Below are 15,643 nucleotides of genomic sequence, written 5' to 3'. Positions count from 1 at the left end.
GTTTTTGTCCCTAGTTTATCTAAATGTATAAACCAATCATATTGAAGGACTTACACAATTGCTTATACAGTTGCTTTTCTGAACGCAGCCAATATAATGTAGATGAATTCGCTATAACAGGTTTGTTCAACTGAACTTTTTGCACAATTCTTTCTTTTCTTTCCATGTTAGTATCGGTCCACAATAAAGCCAGCGGCAAATTGCTGATTTGCTAGCTGGATTTGCGTGCTCGTTGAGCTCTTGTCTCTGATTGGTATATTCTTTTGGATCTAAAAAAATATACCAATCGAAGACAAGAGTTCAACAAGCACGCGAATCCGGCTAGCAAACTAGCAAGAAAAAAAAACATCGTGTGCCGCTGGCTGAAGTATTTAATCTTTAAACCGTAAGAAATTGACCAATCATAGTCGATTATTCTTTTCATGTTTGATTATAATTGGTCAATTTCTACTTCTTAAAGCTTAAATCACCTATTGTGGACCGACACTTAGAGAGAAAAAGAGAAAAGAATGATGAACTTACTGAACAAGTTTAAAAGAAAGAATAGACTTAATATTTTACTGATCAATTAGCACTATAGGTAATCAAGTGTTGTTCTGTATAAATCGTTATTGCGAAAAATAAAACGTCATATATTACTTGAAAGACTCTAGAAAGTAACGCTCAAAGGGAAAAATATTTCCTTTTTTATTTTTGCTGATTCGTTCACTTCCTTTCCCGTCTATCTGTCGTCGCAGACAGGCAATCGCGAGCGAACACGAAGCGCAGTTGTCAATAATATACATTTGACACATATGACCGTCTACGCGGCAATCAAAACATGATAGAATAGCCGAGAAAAATGTTGGAAAACTCTTGGGGTATCTACAATGTGCTTTGTGTGTTGATTTCCTTCGTTTACGGACATGATTTTCGGCATTTCGACGACACGGTTTTATTTAAAATAAACTGGCCCGGGAAAAGCGATACGGAATTATTGGTAATTACACTACTTGGCATGATCACATCTAATCGACGTGGCCTCGTGAATGATTATCTTGTTTTTGCTCGATAATTGCTTTCTTATCTCTTTCTCTTTTTTTTAGGAGCCTCACTCAAATGTGGAACCATATTTTATAACTACGGCAAACAACGAGCGGTACAAATGTGTAATTCCAGATGCAACTGAGCAGGAACATGAATACAGCGAAACGTACGATGGACCGAACCCGATACAGCTTCTGCAACCAATATTTGCTCAAAACAGTTGCTCCTATAGAGTACGCGATACATAAGCGTTTTTATATCTATATTTTATATCTCGTATATTCTCATTAATCATGTATTATTGATGAATATGTCATTGCCGTCAGTATCACTGTTTCTTACTTCAGTTTAATTTTTGACACGTAGCTAGAGTCATACTGGACTTACGAATTGTGCCATGGTAGATATGTACGGCAATATCATGAAGACAGAGAGGGAAAGAAAATCAAGATGCAAGAATATTATCTTGGAACATTGGACAAGGCACAAAAGATGAAACTCTCGGCCTATTATGATGAGCAGACAAAAAATCCAAACAGGAAATTAAATATACCTATTAAGAAAATTGATGGGATTAATATGCCATATGTCGAAATTGAAATGACCGATGGTACAGTATGTGATTTAAATAACAAGCCGAGAATTATCAAGGTACTATATGTATGTTACAAGCATGGGAAGCACGATGTATATTCATTAAAGGAGACCATGTCTTGCGAATATGAGGCAATTGTACTATCACCAGTATTATGTAATCATCCTGATTATAAACCACAAGACACTGGAGAAAATCAGATTACATGCCAGCCTGTAGATAACGCACCAAAGAAACCAAAATCACTAATAGCAATGGAACTTGAAAGTTTAAAAATGAGACATCAGCAAGCAAGGGTAAATCTGCAAAGAGTACACTTGGCTTTGTTTTAGCTTTTTCTTTACTTTCTGTCTAGAAAAATTATTTATCACACACACATACACACACACACACACACACACACACACACACACATATATATATATTTTGTCTGCATGATTAGTAGTACTCTTTTATTTTTATTGAACACAGAATGAAAGAAAAAGAGAATATCCTGCAAAAGTAACAATGTGTATTGACAGATTTGTGTCATATTTTAAAAATCTTTTATGTCCTAAAATCCTTCATTTTTACCAAGAAATTAATTTTAATCTGGATTTAATTTATTCTATTTTTTCTAATTTTTTTCTAATTTTTAGATCTGAAAAAGAATAAGTTAAATTGAAATTAAAGTTAATCTACATTGGTGGATATAAATGGACATAAAAATTGACATAAATGATTTTAAATCTGAACATTTTACAAAATGATATAGAAAACATTGCTTCTATTCTCTAAACTAATTAATACATTTAAACTTAATTTAAGCTTTATTATTTTGATAAATAATAAAAGTTCCACATTGTGTAACTTTTACAAACATTGTGTAACTTTTTAGTTTTAGACACTATATATATATATATATATATTTTTTTTTCTTTCGTTCTAGTTTGTTTACTATTTATTTATTGTCTTAATTATTTGTTGCACAGGATGACAAGCAGCAGAAAGTGTTTGCAATCCTCCATGTAGATAAGGAGGGCCAGGTCAGAATATTTTGTATATATGGGAACGAGATAAACGCTTGTCAATCATAGTATCATTAGCTTGTGCAGATGTTATTTCCATTCTGTCCCTTCTTTATCTACATATATTCCGACATCATTATTACTCCACCAATGTTTAATTCGTTTTCTTTTTGTAAAGTTACATAAGATAGTTTCTTGTTCTTACATCTCGCGCTAGTGTTATATGTATGTTTATCATTGCTACATTATGTAGTAATAACATTGAGAATGTGAGAAATGTAAATAATGATATATAATCATTTCGCGTATGCACTTAAAGTGATCCATCATATCATGCTCAACTTGCATATTATTAATTGTATATGCACGATAATAAATCCTTTCATCAATTAAATAAAAGAAATAAAATGCTTTTTATAAATGTCAATTGTATATTTTTACTTCGTAGAGTTTATTATGATATGAATGGATTACAGGATGGTGAACCAAGAGTAAGGGTAGAAATACATCCACTGGATATTCCGGATAAGCATGGCAATATTGATGAATCTATTAGTGCAATGCAGACTGATCAGAATGTCAGTCCTGCTGAAGTTAGTCCTGTACAGAATTTTTTGAGTGGAAAGAACTGCCTGCATGGAGCAAGTATCTGTAATCATTTGTTTTATTTCTATTGAATGTATATTCTTAATAATATTTTTTCTCTTCATTAGGGCAACGGATGGTGGAAGTATGAATTTTGTTATGGGCGTTCTGTTGTTCAATATCATATTGAACGAGATGGAACAAAAACGATTGTTAATCTTGGTAGATTTGATAAGCAAAAGCATTTAGAATGGATTGCCACGAATCCACACAAAAAGCCAAAACCATTAGAATTGAGAAAACATCTTTCGCACTTCTACAGCGACGGCAGTAGTTGCGATAAAACTGGAACTTCCAGACAAACCGAAGTATGTTACTAATAAAGGATATTACTGGTTTGGAAGAAGAGTTTGATTCTCAATTCATAATAATTGTGAGAGAAATGTCTGTTTTTGTCAATTGCAGTTAAGCAAATTAAATAATTACCACGAATATGTCACCTTTCCAAATTGAATTGTTCATTTCTGTCGCAATTTTTAAAATATTTCGTACAAGATTCATGGATTTTGTATTGTAATTTTTTCGATTTTTCTAAACCAAAAGTGTCTCGCAGATATATTAATTTGTCAAATGACTTTCGTGTATTTTGCTCATCGCTATTCTTTGTTTCAGGTAAAACTGAAATGCGTGGAGAATCATACAGCAAGTCCATCTAGTGTGTCATTATTTTTATTGGAACCGAGAACGTGTGAATACGTTCTAGGAGTCGAATCACCGTTAATCTGTGATATTTTAGAATATGCCGATGAAAATGGACTTTTAAGTGACAAGTTTGAAGCAAATTTTGATAAATTAAAGTCTACGGCCTTGCACGCGGAACAGGATTTAGATGAACGAATAGCTAATGGAGATGATTAGGGCAATTGATTGATTTTCTCGATGTTAATTAAAAAAGGCATCATTAAAGGCATTATGTTTTAATATCACAACTATAAAAATGTTTATCATTTATTGAGTGTAAAAGTTGTGTTCTATACAAAACAATAAGAGATTGAAATTAGTTAATTAGTCAATTATATGTTTGGTATTATTGTAAAAAGACTTGCATTCCAAACTATCTAACAATATAAGTATTTAATAGTTTATGCGTATAAATATTTTTTTGTAAAAGTGAATACATATCAAAATCGGGTTCCATTGCGATTAAGTTTATAATACACTCCATTATTCAAGTGAACTTTTGGAAAAGGATCTGATAATTGAATCATGGACATAGATAAAACTTTCTATTTCATCTTAGCCTCTTATCTGAATAATATTGGAATATATGAAAGGAAAACCTCCAAGATACTATGAAGAGGGCAATGTTTCTGAATGTCCAAAATTTACAGTCTACAAATTGTACTGGCCATGCAAGGACATTAGCCGACGTTCAAACCGATGCCGACGCGAAACTGCTGTTTTTTGTGATTTAGGAAGCCGCTTATAATTAACGTGGCCTCGGAAATTGGGTGTAGCCTCTTCTCGAACACGGCGCCCACGCTGGTCTCCGAATTGACGAATCCTCGACAAACGAAGTCTGCATATGGGATATCGACGCGATACACGATCGTGCCCACGGACTCGTGTATCCGCGTGTTAGTCTCGATCTCAACGCCGAGCTGGAGCTGCTTGCTGGCCTTTCGATGATAACAGACGTGGATACCCGCCTCGCCGAATGTAGCGGAAAGCGTGGTAGGACCGGTGCTGTGTCGGAACGCGGCACACATCAGTGTTTGTTGACCGCCGGGTATCAGGGAGCCGCGTAGACACGCGATCTCCGTGCCAAGAGTGATCCTCGGCGTGACCGCCTGCAGGTAGTGCAACACCAGCGTGCCGTGCAACCTCGCGAAATCTGGATTCGCCAGGGTAAACGCCAGCGTGCAGTCGTCCGAGCGGTACTCCAGACCGGAACTGAATGCCCTGTACTTCTTGCCGACGATCTGTGTCGCGAGCTTGAATCTGTATCTACAGCCGAGCGTGTGAACGAAGCTGGCACTCAAGTTGCCGCTGGGCGTGATCTCACCTGAGATCACCGGATACTTTTCCTTGAATCCTACCCGTTTGGTGCCGATGTAATTCACACCAAATTTGAGGCCATATGGCGTGACGGAACTCAGGGTTATCTTATAAGTCACGTTAAAATGCTTGCTCAAGTTTTTCTTTAGCAGCAAGTACGCGCCATCGAAATTATGGGGATAGAGCCCTTTGGTTTTCGCATGAAGATCCTCGAAGCTGCTGGGATTACCAGGCTTCCTGTCCACTTCCTCGAAGCAGGGTACGCATGACGGTTCTTCCAAACTGGCGGTGTTTACGAAGAGCTTGTCACATTTGTTGATAAACGCTTGGACAATACCCATTATAACGAGAACGTTGGCTTTTCCGATTAGTAACCGATTTATATCTAATATTAAATCTACTGATTTCGACACGCGCTATATGCATTCGATATGAATCAATCTTCATTCTATATTCGATATTTCAATATGCCACCGACGTTAACTCATTAATAAAAATTTTATTATTCATTAAATTATTTTAATAAAAAATTTTTTCTTTTAAACTAGCAAAAATAGATTATGATATTTCAGATTCACAACACTAATCATTTTATAAGATAATAAGATTCATCCTTATTTCATCCATCTCAAATGACAAAAACTGGTGGAAATATTTCCTGAAGCTTTTTTAAAAATTATGAAAAAATGTATAAATTAAAACTTAAAAATGTAGGAAACATCGGAAAAATATATTCTACAAAAAACTGCTATAAATATTTATTTTCTGATTATTTCTGTTGTTTTTCTTTGAAAAAATTTTTGAAAAACATAATTAGAATTTAGGACAAATCAAGACAAATATAAACAAATTCAAATATTATTCTTAATTACATTATCTTTTTTTAGATTATATTAGAATTATTATTCTAATAGATATAAATTTCTCTAACTTTCACCGATATGAAACATATTTTCTTTAATAATTTCTGTATAATTGACAATTTCAATGAAAATTATATTTTACAGGAAAAATCATTTCTTCATCATTTCACCACGGAATATTTCTGCAGATATATAAAGTAAACTCTTCGAAATTTTAGATACATAAAGAAAATAATAAAGTATTACATATTTATATCATACTAATAGATTTCTGTATAATCAATATTTAATTTCAAATAATATAATTTTCGTGAAATTATTTTTGCACTATAAATTTATTCGAGGAAAGAGTAATAAATTTATTCCTATATGAGTACACGTCAGATAAGACTTATTAGGGATTAAGAGATCATTATCGTTCTCCACTTGTGTTTAATTTAAAAAAGGGAACAGAGTACAAAAGAACCACTTTAGACATGTACAAAGTGCGTTGGATTAGGCATGCATAATTAACAATGATTAACATTTAATTAATTTTAAAACTTTTTGTCTTGTCTTCTTAGATTTTCTTTAAGGTTAAAAAAATAAATATCAATCTATTAATTTGTAAATAATAAACTTTTAACGATTTTAATACTTTTACATAACTTTTATACATATTTTAATATATGTAATAATTTTATTTATTTTTAATTTTTAATGATTTTTGCCGTATAAATTGTTTAATTTTCTTTCTCCCTCTATATACAATTTTATTGGTTTGTTATATTTTGCTTATGTTATTTTTTAACTATATTGAAAGTAAGATAATTCTACATGAATATTTTGTTTGTCATTATAAAGTAATTTTTAAATAAGATTGTATGTAAAATAATGTAAAAGTTCTTAAAGAAATTCTTTTTTAAAAAAAAAAGTTCAGAATTTTTAAACATAAATAAAAGAATCGGTAAACAAAATAATGAGAAATATAGTTCTAGAAAATTCTATGTATTATTTAAGTCTACAAACTTATGATTTCATATTATCTTCTGATAATCGCAATTATAACATGTTAAATATAATAAAATAATATTCGTCTTTTTTTTTTGCAAGTATCGAGTTTTTTCCAAGATCCGAAACTTATGATTTTTTTTTAGTATCATTAATTTCTTTAGGGACAAATATTCGTATAAACTTGAGATACTTATTACTTCTAAAATCTTTACGAAAGTACACTTTCCTATTATAAACAGGAAAATAATAATGTTCAAATATATATATATAAATATATAAATATATATAAATAGATTGGAGACATGTTCAATTACATCATTTATATATCATTTAGATTAAATCTCTATTTTGACAAAATTAGATAATTATAATTATCATTCGTTATCACAAGTTGTTCTCGATATATAAAAACGGAACGAAAGCGAAATCTTCGCTTTAACACAGTCTAAGCAGCAAAATGAGGAAAGTTATTTGCATCTTGGCATTGCTTTGCACAGTTTATGTAAGTCCTAAATAAATTATATTTAGTTTGACGGGCTATTTTCAAATTAAGTATAAAAAAATCGAATTTAATCTGAAATAAACTACTCGATAAAAGAACATACTTACTTTTTGGAGTTCAGAGTTTGATGCTCCAAAAGATGATTTCAAAAGATTTTACATTTATAATTATATTTATTTTATTAATTCTCAAAACTAAGCAAAAAGATAAATAATTCATATAATATATATGTAGGCCAAGAACATGTTAAAATGACAGAAAGAAATTTAAAAAAATAAAGGATTATTAGGCGTTTAAGATTCTGCCGGTCGATATTTACTCGTATATCTCTTTCTGTTGTTCTAAGAAAAAAACAAACTCTTTTTTATTAGAATAATGTTATTAGAAAACGAAATAGCTTTCTCATATTATATTTTAATAATAAGCTTATATATTTTCTTTAAGGCATCGAAGCAAGATGTGCTTGATCCCTCGCGCAATCTCGAGCGACTAGTGAACGTACAGAAAATAGCCGCCGAAGTTATACTAAATAGCTTGACGTTCTTCGAGAACCAAACAAAAACGAATTTAGAAATAAAACTCGACGAATTGAAACTCCAAGCTTTAACTGAAATCTGGATATATATCAACGGAGCACATACAAATATCAACGTGAGTATATATTTTATTTTTCATCAAAAGTTTGTCGGACAACATTAGAATTTTTAGACAATTAATTGTTCCGATTAATTGTACTAAAAGAATCGTCTGCTATATTTTTACATAAAGAAGATTATTTCTATTATAAACAAGTTGTATTTATTGCTGATATTTGCTACATAAATTATCTTCATTTGCTTGCGGTAACAAATGCAAAAGCGCCGAGCTTTTAAATATGAGTCGACATATTCGATCTCTACATACCTTTTTAATTTTAATAATTTTATTATTAAAAATATAAAATTGTTATTATATATAAAATAGTATATCATATAGCGACGAAAATCTTTCTTTTAGTTAAATATATTACATTGATTTAATACTTTTTCACGATGAAGAATTTTAACACGAAAAGTTCGAGACGCTCAAAATTTGATTTGACTTCTCTTGAATTGGATTTCTCTTTTTTGCGATACTTATTCGATTAAGATAAAAATAAAAAAGGATTTATGTTATAAAAGAAACATTTTGTAATAACTCCCATTCTTTTTTTTTTGTAATAAATGGAACGCAAAGGAATTTCACTCTCTATCTGATAAGAACAAATACACATGTATGATTCGGAAGAAACGTTGATATTGTTGATAATATCGAAAGCAGTTTTTAAAATAAATGAGAAAGATGTATTCGTTTAAAATACATTTGTTATTCTCCTACAGGAATTTATCAACAAAGCAAAGGAGGAGGGTAAAAACGTAGACGAGTGTCAAGATTACGCGAAATATAATCTGGAGACGAAGAACGAAAATGCGAAAAATGATGTGGAGACATGCATCAAAAACGGTAACACAGCGATGGAAAATCCATTAGCAAATGTGGCAAATAGTATTGAGGTAATTATTATTATTCTCATGAAATCACGTGCTTCAACTCAGTAAATTAATTAACAACACTTTCACATCACTATTATAATTTCTCTATCTATTTCTCATTTTACAATGTAATTATTACGTACGTATATGTTATATTATTAAATAAGAAATTATAATATTAATATTATTAGTTGATGTTTACTGGGTATTCACTTGAAATACGGAAGCGTTTATTTCATTTACAATTATGAAAATTATTTATTTAAATATATTAATAATCTTCATAATTTTTACTGATTTTTTATAAAACACTTTCGATATTATTTGGTTGTGGATCGTATATACATAGAGTTCGTATACATCGTATATATATATATATATATATATATATATATATACACACATACTTACATTGTAACAAATGACAAGAAAAAATTGCAACTATACATTGATATAAGTTAATTTTGTAAATATTTTTTCAGACTACGAAAAAGTTATTGAACGATTTGAACGCTATTATACCAAATTGTTACTCCGCGAGCTTCATCAAAATGCAAGCCTGCGTCATGAGGAATCTTTACCTGACCCAAGCGACGCTGAATCGTATCAGTAGCAATGCCAATGAAGTGACAGCCACCGCGACAGTTGAATATACAAAAATGATTATAAATGTGAGAAGCTGCCTAACGAAGACCACCGCTGACACCAACACTTTTACCTCAAATGTCATTCTCTCTACGAGTAATTGCATAAGAAATGCAGTGGAGAATCCTAAATCGACAACTGCCACCGAGTCTGTTGTTTAATATAAAAAACTTCAAATTTCGTTAGAAAAAAATGTATATTCAATATAAGCCTTCAATTAAATTCTTAAAATAATTGTTCACTTAGTGTTGTGTGTACTTCTCCTCTGTAATATCATATAATATAATTACAGATATTATTTAAACAATCGTAACTAATATATACCACAGATATATTACAAATAAAGTTATTGTATTAAAAGATTTATATTCGATTAATTCTATTCTTTGCTGTAAAAATGTATTGCCACGATAATCGCAATGTAATATTAATGCAGAGGTAATGATAGTAGCAGGAATAGTAATAACAGAATATTAGCAGCAGCAATAATAACAATAGTATTATTTATAATTATATTTATCATTAACATACTTCGATAGAATTATACATATCATTAATTATAATCGCCGTGGTCATGATTATCTTCACTTATATACACGTGCATTCGTATATATGCGTAGACCCATGAAAGCACACTTGACAGCGTGAACGTTTCACATTATCGTATATACAGAGAATTTCAGAAATCGCGCACCTTCTCTGTTAATTTTCCGATAAATTTAAGATCAATCTTTCCGTAACGAAAACTCGATTCGACTTCGCCTTTTACATTTATTACACACATATCAAGTATCTCAAACAGCTACCGTGCCTTAAGTATTAGAAGTCTGTTAGGATTTTCATTCGTCGTCGCACCTCTAGAGTTCTTGATTTGCTTCAGGAGTTCTTTAAGTGCTAATCGTTCAGCGGTCAAAAGGTTATTCATACAGCTAATCATTATTTTTCGACGGCATCAAGTATTTTATGTATTCTAGAAGATGTGCGCGATTCCTGGGGCACCCCAGTGAATGTGTACATTTCATGCACTAAATTTTTATTTCAAAAGAATGTTATTCATATATGAATAACTTGTGTCTTATATATATGTACACAGGGTGGCCTAGAAATAGCAGATATCAATAATTGAATTCATTTCTTGGTATAAACTTAAATGGAATTTATCAGTTTAGATGTGTAGAGTCGATTATTACAGATCTCGTATCTCCAAAGAGATTCGTACGGAAAGTAATAATTCGATAGAATCAGTGCGCCCGCTGACGGCCATATAATCATTGAACAATCGTAAAGAACCTGAAACCGGAGAAAGGAGAGATTGTGCCAATAGAAGGCGAAGTCAAAAATTTTCACAGATCTAATCATAATCTGAAGATTGACAAACAACTGAGGATTAATAAATCGCGACGTAGATGTCAATTAACGGTACCGCGATGCATGATACTATCGTGCGACATTGCTACTGTGAAAAAGCATTATTTATCTTCGCTCTTTATCTTTCTAGGAAATTGAATCTTAAAACATTTAACACATCTTAATGTGGGCGCACAATCATTTTTCTTTTTTTTTTTTACTACAAAAATCTAAAATATAGTATTAATGTGGATATTCCTCATATACGAACTATATATAAGCTCGCTCCCCTCATCGAAATAAATATCACACGCCATTAGGTTTAATTACTGCTCTAATAAGAACTACTAAGTAAAACTAAAATATTACAAGCGCATACTTATTGATATGGCTATCAGGATATAAAGACTCATTTTTATAATGTGTTAAATTTTTCCTAAGTGAATTATATGTTGTCTTATTTACAAAATATAGTCTGCGTAAAACTGTTCGATAGACCATACAATTGACAATTAATTCATCACGTACTTGGAGACCCCACTGTTTTATGTACAGTAAAAAATCTTAATTAAAAATCGACGCGCGCGCGTGCATCGCGGTACAAGAAGAGGAATCTCGTTTCAGAAGAAGAATTTAGGATTTCGCTGAAATGCGAAATAAAAGCTTGAAATGTATCTGTTGCGAAATGTGTTATAGACAACACATTCAATGAAATTTGTTTAAGTCACGAATCTGCAACGAATTCTCTTCTTTTCCTTCCGGGATGGCCATATAAACATCCCTAAAATAATTAATTATATAAATAAAATAACATGTTTAGCACTATAATACGTGCGCAAAATCTTTATAATTTTATATTTCAATATATATAATATATATATATATATATATGTGTATATATATATATATATATATATATATATATATATATATATATACACACACATATATATATGTATATGACAATTGGGAATTTTGTCCGGATAGAAAACAAAGATTTGACGAGTTTATACTATATCATTCGCGTGAATTTTAGACTTAGTTAAAACATCTTATGAAACATACTATAAAGTATCTTAGTAACTTTATTGTAACTTTATCTTATTTTCATTCTATGTCATACGAGCCATTTTTTTACTGACGGCAAATATTCAATTCTGTCTAAGAATAATAAGCTATACGCACTAGAGCTTCTCTGTAAATGCAATTGTACTTAACAAATTATGAGCAAATTCTTTTATTATAATTTACTAACTGTATACCGCTAACTGTGTTCCCGGTCCATATATTATCCTTTCTGATGCAATAACGACTCGTATATATCGTTTGAAAATCACGAGCTATTATTGTTTGGGTGAAAATCAATCACGCGAAACTATCAAGAATGAGATTAAGAAAGAAGATAGCTCATATGTTTCGCCATACCCGATAAGAGAGCATATTTAAAAACAATACTTAGAAACGAGATGCAAATCCTTGACTTAAAGAATAACATATAGATAAAGGATCTACATATGACAAGTCAAGTTCAGCGGGAGTACATAATTCAAAACTGTGATATTCCAGGTCAGGAAGTCGAATAAATGTATCTCTCACACGTTTATAAAAACAATTTTTTTTGTATGTATGTATGCGCACACGCGCGCATGTATGTATGAGTAGAAAGAGATAGTTTGTACACATTCTTTTATGTATGGATTTAAACTCGTTACTGTCTTTACACTGATTTAAAAAAAAAAAAAAAAAAAACTCAAGAATATCGATATTTTTTTTACAGAGATTGTATAATACGTTGAGATAAAGAAATATACTTCATGACTTCCTGCATAAATAAAGCTCTCATCGCAATATATTTTTCGCATCCTTTATGCGCAGATGATGTGAATGTACGTGATCTGACCTGTGCATTTTTTATTAGTCATTCGAGATATTACCACTAAGTGCCAAGACCTAGCAAGCACATGAATCGCCTCTTCCATTGTTTCTTTGGTCATTGGTCAATTTGATTTGATCCGGGAATTCATTGTAAAGTTCAACCTAAGATTTACAAAGCATATATAAAATATATAAACTAAAAAAAAAATCTTTTCACCTGTTCAATACTTACTTCACTTTCTTGAGCTAAAGCGTTCTTAGCTATCGTTTGGAAAGCTTGTTCGACATTAATAGCCTCTTTTGCACTAGTTTCAAAATATGGAATATTATTCTTTGATTGACACCATTGTTGTGCTCTCTTGCTTGAGACCTAAAATACAAAGAAATGAAAGAATGTAATAAAAGTAAAAAGGAAGTGATAAAAGTAAAAAGAAAAAATCAATTTTTTTAATTTAAAAGTGCTAAGCTTTAAATAGTATTTATCAAATTAGTATGTAATTTATTCAACTATATAAAACTATGCAAGATTTAATTTCATAAATTTTGAAATTTTACTTACCGCTCTTGATTCAAGATCTACTTTATTCCCAAGCACGACAAATGGAAAATTATCTGGATCTCGAGGAGAGGCTTGAATTAAAAATTCATCCCTCCATGAATCTAGAGATTTAAAGCTAGTTGGAGCAGATACATCAAATACCAGTACACAACAATCTGCGCCTCTATAAAAAGCCACTCCTAACGATTGAAACCTCTCTTGTCCAGCGGTATCCCAAATCTAAAATAAGAAAAACTTTATCGTTAATACAATATATTAATTAAAGACATTGGCAACACATCAAGATAATTATAACAAACATGAGGATTACCTGCATAGTGACTATTCTATCCTCTACCATAACTTCCTTGGTCAAAAAATCTGCTCCTATTGTCGCTTTGTATTGATTACTAAACTTCTTATTAACATACTGATTCATCAGAGAGGTCTTCCCAACTCCCGAATCTCCAAGGATAATGACTTTCAGCAACACTTTCTTGCGAGATGCCATTTTTCACTAGAAAAATATAAAACTATGTTAAAAATTAATTGAAAGAATAAACACTTGGAACAAAGATTATGGGCAAGGTTCAAAAATAGAAATAAATATGACATATGACAAATATGATATATATATATATATATATATATATATATATATGATATATATATATAGTTTTATATATATATAGTTTTATATATATATATAGATACAATTTTCTTCTCAAAGCAGCAGTTGATTCTTATTATTCATCTTGAATATTAAGCTGTAAATGATTCGTTAAAAAAAGAGAATAACTATCATTTTTAAAAATGTATATCTATGATAAAAAATATTTAATATACTATAAAATATATTTGATACATATAATAAATTTTAGCAAAAAATAAATTATGATTTAATTATTATTATATAAACATGACAAAAATCACACATATTAATTCCACATATTTTTTTAAAAATTAAGATCTAAGAGAAAAATATTTTTCTACACTAAACAAACTCTAAATGTTAGTTTAATTAATAATATTCAATAGTTTACAACTCCAATATTGTTTCACTATTAAAATAATTCTAAATAATTTTTTTTTAGTTTATCATACATGATAAAAAAATTTTCAAAATAATGCTTCTATCAACATCGTGTGTGTGTGTGTATATATATATATATATATATATATATATATATATCTCAATAATAAGTAACTTTCTTTTCTTTTGTTATCAACACTTCTATAATGAAAGCATCAGATGCTTCTTGAACTATAAATATCAGAAAGCAATCAGCTCCTAACATTACATTCCATCTATATCTTCTACATTATTTACATATTATAATTTGTCAACTGAGCCACTAGCTGCTGTAGCAATCAACAATCAGATGCTGAACGTCTCGGACGGAATGATCGATCATTATATGAATCATCTAACAGCGTTGACGAGATCTCCGAGTAATGACGTACACGCACTCGTAAAAAAAAGAAAGAGTGCGAGAGAGAGAAAATGAGGGACTTTCTTTTCGAGGCTGAGCGAGCGCGAGGTTTTGGCGGCCACTGTTGAACGTCACTCGTGGAAGAAATCCGTGTTCCCGTGGAATATCCGCGATGCGGACGAACGAGAGGCGCGACGGAGGTAAACGCGGGACGCGAAACGTCGCGTCGCAAGCGGAATCCGTTCAACTGCGCGCTCGATGCCACCGACGAAACCTGTCACACGCAGGAAGCTCGGAAGACACGAATCTCGGGATAGGGGATCCCGAAGGCGGGCGAGCGTGACGGGGCGCGCGAGTCGCGTTGTCGTATCCTACGGGAACTCGAGAACGTCGGGACGTGATGGCGACACGTTACCTGGAACACACGTCAGAAAACACGGCCTGCGAAAACACCTCCGTGCTCCAGCGCTTCACACAAAGAAAATGGCGTGTTATGAAATCACGAGTATGACAACGATGTCGTCACCTGTTCGCCTCGCCTCCCTTATCGACCGAGTGCAATCGAGTGCATCACTCTCGCGGCACGTCCTCTCACCACGATAAAGTCGATATCAGTCGATACGGAACGCGGAGTATCGATATTCGCGAGAAGCGAGTTTGTCCAC

General features: G+C 31.6%; 4 protein-coding genes across 8 annotated transcripts; 2 read left to right on the top strand and 2 right to left on the bottom strand.

Moving 5' to 3' along the window:
- The first annotated feature begins 502 nt into the window (after positions 1–502).
- On the top strand, positions 503–4,356 carry LOC105428760 (endoplasmic reticulum lectin 1). 2 transcript variants are annotated; one of them, XM_011641231.3, is made up of 7 exons: positions 504–979; positions 1,086–1,259; positions 1,393–1,917; positions 2,593–2,646; positions 3,105–3,269; positions 3,342–3,581; positions 3,886–4,356. In XM_011641231.3, exons 1-7 carry the CDS (start codon positions 842–844, stop codon positions 4,129–4,131), a joined length of 1,542 nt encoding a protein of 513 aa, XP_011639533.3. In that variant the 5' UTR covers positions 504–841; the 3' UTR covers positions 4,132–4,356. The 2 variants fall into 2 exon arrangements, with proteins under 2 accessions (XP_088934921.1, XP_011639533.3); XM_089078795.1 differs by lacking the exon at positions 2,593–2,646 and having other exon boundaries at positions 503–979.
- On the bottom strand, positions 4,329–5,838 carry LOC105428754 (mitochondrial import receptor subunit TOM40 homolog 1). The gene has a single exon (XM_011641216.3). The coding sequence runs from the start codon at positions 5,610–5,612 to the stop codon at positions 4,635–4,637; it is 978 nt and encodes a 325-aa protein (XP_011639518.2). The 5' UTR covers positions 5,613–5,838; the 3' UTR covers positions 4,329–4,634.
- Positions 5,839–5,875: 37 nt separating this feature from the next.
- On the top strand, positions 5,876–10,145 carry LOC105428995 (uncharacterized). Its single transcript, XM_089078797.1, has 4 exons — positions 5,876–7,629; positions 8,074–8,280; positions 8,988–9,161; positions 9,623–10,145. The coding sequence occupies exons 1-4, from the start codon at positions 7,585–7,587 to the stop codon at positions 9,944–9,946; spliced, it is 750 nt and encodes a 249-aa protein (XP_088934923.1). The 5' UTR covers positions 5,876–7,584; the 3' UTR covers positions 9,947–10,145.
- A 113-nt stretch (positions 10,146–10,258) lies between these two features.
- Positions 10,259–15,545, bottom strand: Rab7 (RAS oncogene family member Rab7). 4 transcript variants are annotated; one of them, XR_016139720.1, is made up of 6 exons: positions 15,394–15,545; positions 13,877–14,062; positions 13,567–13,785; positions 13,240–13,377; positions 13,033–13,169; positions 10,259–11,913 (listed from the first exon to the last, which is right to left on the bottom strand). XR_016139720.1 is itself a non-coding variant. In XM_089078799.1 (6 exons), the coding sequence occupies exons 2-5, from the start codon at positions 14,054–14,056 to the stop codon at positions 13,083–13,085; spliced, it is 624 nt and encodes a 207-aa protein (XP_088934925.1). In that variant the 5' UTR covers positions 14,057–14,062; positions 15,394–15,545; the 3' UTR covers positions 10,259–11,913; positions 13,067–13,082. The 4 variants fall into 4 exon arrangements, 3 of the variants coding, with proteins under 3 accessions (XP_088934925.1, XP_088934924.1, XP_088934926.1); XM_089078799.1 differs by having other exon boundaries at positions 13,067–13,169; XM_089078798.1 differs by lacking the exon at positions 10,259–11,913 and having other exon boundaries at positions 12,728–13,169; positions 15,394–15,544.
- Between the last annotated feature and the right edge of the window lie 98 nt (positions 15,546–15,643).

Source organism: Pogonomyrmex barbatus, unplaced genomic scaffold (genome assembly GCF_055798465.1).
Source record: "Pogonomyrmex barbatus isolate J1 unplaced genomic scaffold, ASM5579846v1 scaffold3, whole genome shotgun sequence".
Taxonomy (NCBI): Eukaryota; Metazoa; Arthropoda; class Insecta; order Hymenoptera; family Formicidae; genus Pogonomyrmex; species Pogonomyrmex barbatus.
Note: the sequence above shows the minus strand (reverse complement) of the source record. Positions and strands in the feature narration are given on the sequence as shown.